This window comes from Strix aluco, chromosome 13, assembly GCF_031877795.1.
Source record: "Strix aluco isolate bStrAlu1 chromosome 13, bStrAlu1.hap1, whole genome shotgun sequence".
Taxonomy (NCBI): Eukaryota; Metazoa; Chordata; class Aves; order Strigiformes; family Strigidae; genus Strix; species Strix aluco.
This window is the reverse complement of record NC_133943.1, coordinates 13,112,225-13,118,688: the sequence shown is the minus strand read 5'-3', so window position 1 is coordinate 13,118,688 and position 6,464 is coordinate 13,112,225. Positions and strand designations below refer to the sequence as shown.

The 6,464-nt window shown below is 36.8% G+C and overlaps 1 protein-coding gene across 5 annotated transcripts in view; it reads right to left on the bottom strand.

The window, feature by feature from the left end:
- Nucleotides 1-2,412: 2,412 nt before the first annotated feature.
- Nucleotides 2,413-6,464, bottom strand: part of FABP6 (fatty acid binding protein 6) — a 45,275-nt gene continuing 41,223 nt past the window's right edge. For all 5 annotated transcript variants that reach the window (XM_074838921.1, XM_074838920.1, XM_074838922.1 and 2 more), the window contains 3 exons: nt 5,470-5,645; nt 3,576-3,665; nt 2,413-2,539 (listed from right to left, as the gene is read on the bottom strand). In XM_074838921.1, the coding sequence (XP_074695022.1) occupies nt 2,486-2,539; nt 3,576-3,665; nt 5,470-5,645 (320 nt within the window). In that variant the 3' untranslated portion in view covers nt 2,413-2,485. The remainder of the gene's footprint in view (nt 2,540-3,575; nt 3,666-5,469; nt 5,646-6,464) is intronic.

Genomic DNA, 6,464 nt, shown 5'->3' with positions numbered 1-6,464 from the left:
TGGACTGCCATCATGCTTAATTGTGAAAATAGTTGGTACATTCCCAGTGAACGCTTCCAATAAACAAGCACACAGCTCAAGTACCCTCTTTTTTTTTTTTTTTTAAAAAAGCTAAGGAGAAACCACCTAAGAGCTAGCAAAGAATATATGTCTATACCTTAAAAATACATGATCTCAGCACTCATAACATTTTACAAAACAGAAGAGGGGTAGGACAAATGTGATAGGCCTTGCCAAATAATAAATTATGAAGGATATTAGGCAGATAAGGAATTTGGTCACCACACAAAAAAGGCAGAAAATGTGCAGAGACAAGGTAGGGACATAAAATAATAGAACAGATTGTTCCAGCTCACAGGGCCAGTGTGTCTTGGGGATGCTGTCTTACCCTAGGAAAGTGGAAGGCTGAATAGAAGAACACAGCTGTATTTCTTCTGGTGTCTGGATCTTCTAAGCAGGAATTGTCCACCAACTTCTAGGTCCTGTTTGTGCTGTCATATCATGAGTGGAGTTGGGGCAGATTAAGTCCAGCAGACTTTGAAAGGGAAAAGATTTATGAGAATTTGAGTTGGCCTAATGCTGCTTTAATTGACATCTCTCTCCAGAATGCTTTAAATGTTGGTGGCAATTCCACAAATTTAATTTCTAGATAAATACTTTTTCATGTGGCTAATTTTTTTTTCTTTTGTGAAAACATACTTCCTCAGGAAGAACGAATGTAGAAGAGTTCAGCCAACCCTAAAGACACTTCTCTGAAGACTTTTTTGCCACAATTACTTTTGGAGGGCACTGCAGAGGTGTGTGCAATGCTGAGTTAATTTTTAAACAAATGGATGCAAAACTTACCACCCTGTGCTTGTGCTGTTTGCTGTCAGTTGCAGCATAGTCAGAGATCAGAATTTTTACATGCTGATTAACTCGTACTTCCCTGGCAGACTTTGAAGTAAGAGAGGCTGCTGCCAAAGCAAATGCAGTGAAACATGGCAAGGAATACAAAATGGAGTATGGCACTAATTACCTCCTCCCACGGGAGGATGTTGCAGATGTAACCAAACAAAGGAGAAAGCTGACATTAAAAGTAAAAAACTGTATTAGTGAGTCCTGACAAGAGCTGCAGCACAGATACAGGTGGAAAAAAGTCTGCTAATGTTGATCAGGCATCAAAGGTTAAAATGACTTTTTTTTTTTTTAAATCTTACAGCTGTAGCTTGTTGCTTTTTTTAAACAGGAAAGGGAAACTACTACCCTCTCCCTATTTGTGAGAAAGCCACCACTTGGTGTTTGTTGTCAAAGCCACTGTTTGATCCTCTTGTTTTAGCAAGTTTTACACACTCTGGCAAACAATTTTAAGTTGATATAATGCTCTTTGATCAGTATAATCAACTCATCAGTGAAGTGTACAGGTGTTGCTTAATAAAATTTAGCTTAGTGCTATTTTTTACTAAGAAGTCAAGATACTAGCAGACTTGGGCCAAACACTGATGAATTCTTAGTGATAATTTTGCACAAGTTGTTTGGGTTTTTTTAAGGAGTGTTTATTTTGCTCTCTATACTGCTATTTCAAGACAAGCCTAAAGAATGTCCTCTGGTTGAAAAGGCAGCAGTGCTTTTTTCCCATGTGAAAGCACTCCTTGCATGCTTTCTAGAGAGCCTAGATAAAAATCCCACCCTTCCTTTCAAAGCATTGTTGTCTGTACAATGGGGAGCTACTTAATCACATGCAGAATGTGAAAATGTGCCAGTTGCACAACCCTAAATGTAGTTGCTTCTAGAACTGGAAGTGGTGGCTGGTTCCATTTTGCTTTCAAAGCAGGGAATTATCAGTGGAACAGTAAATCCAAAACCTGTTTCATTCCTACTGTGTTCAAGAAAAGAGGTTTCCACATGTACTCTATGTAAATAACAGGATTGCAACAAGAAAATAAGACTTCATGTTTTCCTGCAGGAGTCTGTAAAACCTTAAATTTGGGTCAAGAGGAGATACTGATGAAAATGAGAAAAACATGATAGCAGTATGAAAGCATATCTTTTAATAAATGATAAATTGACTTTCTCATGTTTTCAAGCTCCTAAATTTCTGCCCTCCAACCACCAATAGGGCAAAAGACTTTCATGATCTTGCATTTTGATTTAAACTTTGGGCAGAGTATTGTCTTATTCTTTAGACAGAAGCTGAATAGAGCTTCTGTTAAGTAGGTGGTAGATAACATTTGAATATGCCAAGTATGTATCCTATCCTGAAATATTTAAACTGGACAGGATTATTAAATGCTTTTTTGCATCTTCTGATTTTTGTGTTCTGATTTTATATTTGTCAGATCTTTAGGAATGAGGTAAGCATTCATGCTGAAGATAACATTACTCTGAAAAACAATTCTTCATGTTTGTAATACAAAGAAATAGAGAGGGAAAGACAATCAGCACTCTTATTTATTTGCATAGTTGTTTGTTTTTCAGTGCACTGGAAGAGACTAGCTTTACTGCCTTAAGCAATCCTTTTGCTGGTCCTTTTGTAGACTACACCAGAAGAAGTAGAAATCTGGAATAAAGAACAAGCCAAAAATTTGGTTGAACAGTGTAATTAGAGCTTCACTGTCACACAAATTAAAGAGACCTGCTGACTGACTCTCAGAACCTTTCCTTTACTGAAGCAATATTTACCCTTTGGTAGGAGACACATCTAGAAAATAAGCTGAATGTCCTTGTCAAGCCTGAAATCCACAGTGCAAAGATACTCTTACACATAAAGCACAACTTCTAAACAGGGATTTAGGGTAACTTAAATGTGTCTTGTGTTAGATGTGGCTTTACCAACTCCCAAGTTATCAGGGTTTTAGACAAGTGAGAGAACTGTTCTCCAAAAGCAATAAATGATTGGCCATATTAGTTTCAGGGAGGGTGAGTGTCCTTTCTTGATTCTCAGAGTAACTTCCTCCTAGTTAGTCTCTCAGACATATGTAACTGGCACAAACATAAGTTAATTAAGGAAAATTTGTGAGAATTTGACAATCCTATCTGTTTTACAAGGTTTACTGTAAGTAGTGTAGTTTCAGTAATCTTCCAAAAGTTGCCATTTTGTTTGGTAAAATAAGATACTACTTGAAATCCAGCCTCTTTTGTGTTTTGTTTTGTTTTTTTTTTTCTTTTTTTTCTTTTGGTAAGACCAAGAAAATAGGGTTCTACAGAAATTCTGTGAGGAGTTACAGCTAGATTGTTTTCAAAGCTTAAAACAAAGTTAATGACTTTATAGAAACATGTAAGTAGTAGGTTAAAAGATACGTAGGCACAGTGAATAGAGTCAAAGACATGACAGTTTGGGAATATTTCAGTCTGAACATTCCAGTTTTACAGCTATAAAACTGTGTTTATCAAAAATAATCTGATGAAAAGTTTCATTTAATTTTGGATTAAACCTGCACAAAACCATAGAAGATTATCTAGAGTGAAGGAGAAAGTTATTTAATATTTTTGCTTTACTCTAAAGATTTTTTCTAAACTCAAAATTTTAAGCCTGCTGCTCTTGAGCTTTTGTTTGTTTGCTCTTTATAAACTAACCTGGATATATGAGAACTCACCTCTACTAGCTTTCCTCCACAAATCTCTGCAGTATGACGATAGTTGGGAAAATCAGCCACTATTTTCCCATCTTCCATTTTAACAGTTGCCTGTAATAGAGAAAAGTTTAATGTTCCCTGGGATTACTGACATTTATAATCAATCAGATACACTGTAAACATCTGTACACCTGATGCTTAAAGTTTTTACTTTTTTAAAAAAGTAGTTGTGTATTACACATGCAGCTTCAGGAACAAGCCTAAAATCCTTGTGCTTTAGTTCTTAAATGTTCACAGTTTAAATAGAAACGTGTTCATGTAACAATACACGCAAGTTCCGTATCTACACAATAGTCACTCACAGCTCTAAAAATGATCTGACAAGAGACTTCTCATTCAGTCCTCAGTGTTCTATGGAGCTCTCTTGTTTTGGCATGATTGTATGAGTTAATTTTGAAGTAGCATTCTTAGATACTAATAACCTGCCTGCAAGCAGCACAAAAGTCACTGTGGACAAGTGATGTGAATCTTTTACCCTAGATCCTGAGTTTCATACCTCTAACTACACTAGAATTCATCTCGCTCATTTAAGCATAGGTGAACATGACTGCACGGTCTGCAGTGACACCTTTATACTGTAATATGTGCCAACTGCCCTAAGAGCTGCTTCTGTATGGAAGAAGATCACAAATACTACAGCGGCTCACCTGACCACCAAAACTAGGTATGTAGTTCCATCACAAAATCAGTCTTGTCTGTATAACTAGTCAGTCTTGCCTATGCTTTTAGTAATACAGAGAAATGAGCCAGTCATATTTAGAGGAGAAAAAAGTAATTTGCAAAATGAGGAGATGAGTGGACGCAAAGATAACCATGGATACAAAGAAACCATCTCACTAGTGTATGTATTGTTTAGTGACCCTATACTAAAAGGCAGTGGTTTCTCTCCATTTACTCTGCCTCCATCTTTGGCTACTTAATAGGCTTTGGAGTGCTGCAGTGCCCAGGGCCAAAAAGAAGAGAATAGAATTTAAAAACTGTCAAGTTTGCAATAAATTGACAAAGTAGATTTGGGTCTTATTCTATCTGTTAGGTTTCACAAAGATTTCTCAAAGCCAAAGACATGGTTCTTTTTCCTCTCATAATCAGAAAGGTATGACTAAAATAACATTCTGGAAATCATGCAATGCTTGGTTTGTCACAGTTCCCTGATGCAATGGCTGGTTTTCCTGTCTCTTTAGTATGTATAAAGCATTTACCCACTCATCTATTGTAGGGCTCAGGACACCTCACAAATGCAGAGTTTAGCTGTCCCAAACTGTCTTATCCCTTTAAATAGATAAGAAATTAATAAGGTAAGTAAAGCAACTATTTTACAGCAGGTTTTGTATCCAGATTTTGTCCATGACAGGAGCAGATCAATATTGTGTAGTCTTCCATCTTGCTAGAAGCTGCTTAAGTTGCAAGTTGCTCTGTACTTCCAAAAGGAAGGAGGATACAGAGATATTTTTTTCCCCTTCATTTTACACAGTCTTTCATTTAAGGTTCAGGCACAGGTAACTTCAGAAGGTGAGCACTGCCAACAGGCATGGGCAGAGCTAGACCATAGCACTCCCCTCAGAGTGTGCTGCAGTTGCTGCATGGTGCTGGATGATGACATAGCTGCCAACCAGCTCTTTAGAGTTTTAATGAGTATTATGTTTGCTTGAGCTGTGACACCAGTAGAGGCTTGACACTTGTTCTTTATTAGTATGTACAATTCTGAAGCTCTAGCTCTCTTTAAAATCAGATATTTTGCTATGTTTCTAAGCTGTGACAGATGAAAAAACAATTTAAGGAAGATGTCCCTGAGACAGATTTTTCACCCTAAATTAAAAAATAACTGAGACAGTGTAGAACTTAAGAGCTAAATTACCTTGAACTTTTTACCACCCATTGTCTCCATGTCTGCTTCCTTGCCAATTGTGAATGTGTTGGTCGTGGTGTGGCCTCCTGGGAAATGCTGTGTCCAGGTGAAGTCATTTCCATTCTGTGCCACCTCAGTGACTATTTTGCAATTTCTTCCCATTTCAACCTTGTCACTGGGGAGACCTTAACCAACAGAAACATACAGTTTATCAAATCTAATAGTCTACCAGCTGTATTTGAATTGAAGCATGCTAATGGTATGTTTGTTCTCAGACATTGATGTCTAAGTGCCTCCTTTGGTTTCAGGGTTTTTTTTGGTGTTGTGTTGTTTGGTTTGTTGTTTTTTTTTTTTTTTTTACAGCAGTATCAAAGCTGTGAGTTTAAATTACTGGTATAAAGGAAGATATAGGTACATCAATGCATTTGCTAAAATAATAAGTTTTGGTCTTGCATTCTTTTCCCTGAGAAACAATACACAGAATAAATGTATAGATACAAAGTAGATATAAATATCCCCTTCTACTTAATCTACACCTGCAGATGTGTGAAATATAAGGTGTATGAATTTATGCCTTTGCTATATAGCTGCACATACGTATTTACTACTTACTATTTGCTACTGCTTTTTAAAGAAATGAACACAAGCACTGACCTAAGAGCTTTTGCAGGGTAATCTCTCAAACAGGTTTGCACAGTCTTCTGAAAGTGTTCACAGAAACCTGTTCTGGTGTAAGAGTTTGACAAGCATTTTCATACTAAATTTATACTCCCACCAATGAATACTAAGGACAGAAAAAGTGACTTTCACAATCACCATACTGCAAACATCTTGACCCTTCATTCTGCTGCCACTGAAAAGGAATACTACTTCTGTAGAATAGGACTATTTCCTCTTGTAAGAATGAAAACTGAACTCCCTGCTGAAGTGCAGTCTTAGCCCGTTGATTTCAGCACATTTCAGTAAAAAAACTTCTTTTAAAAAAAAGTATTTTAAACTAATTT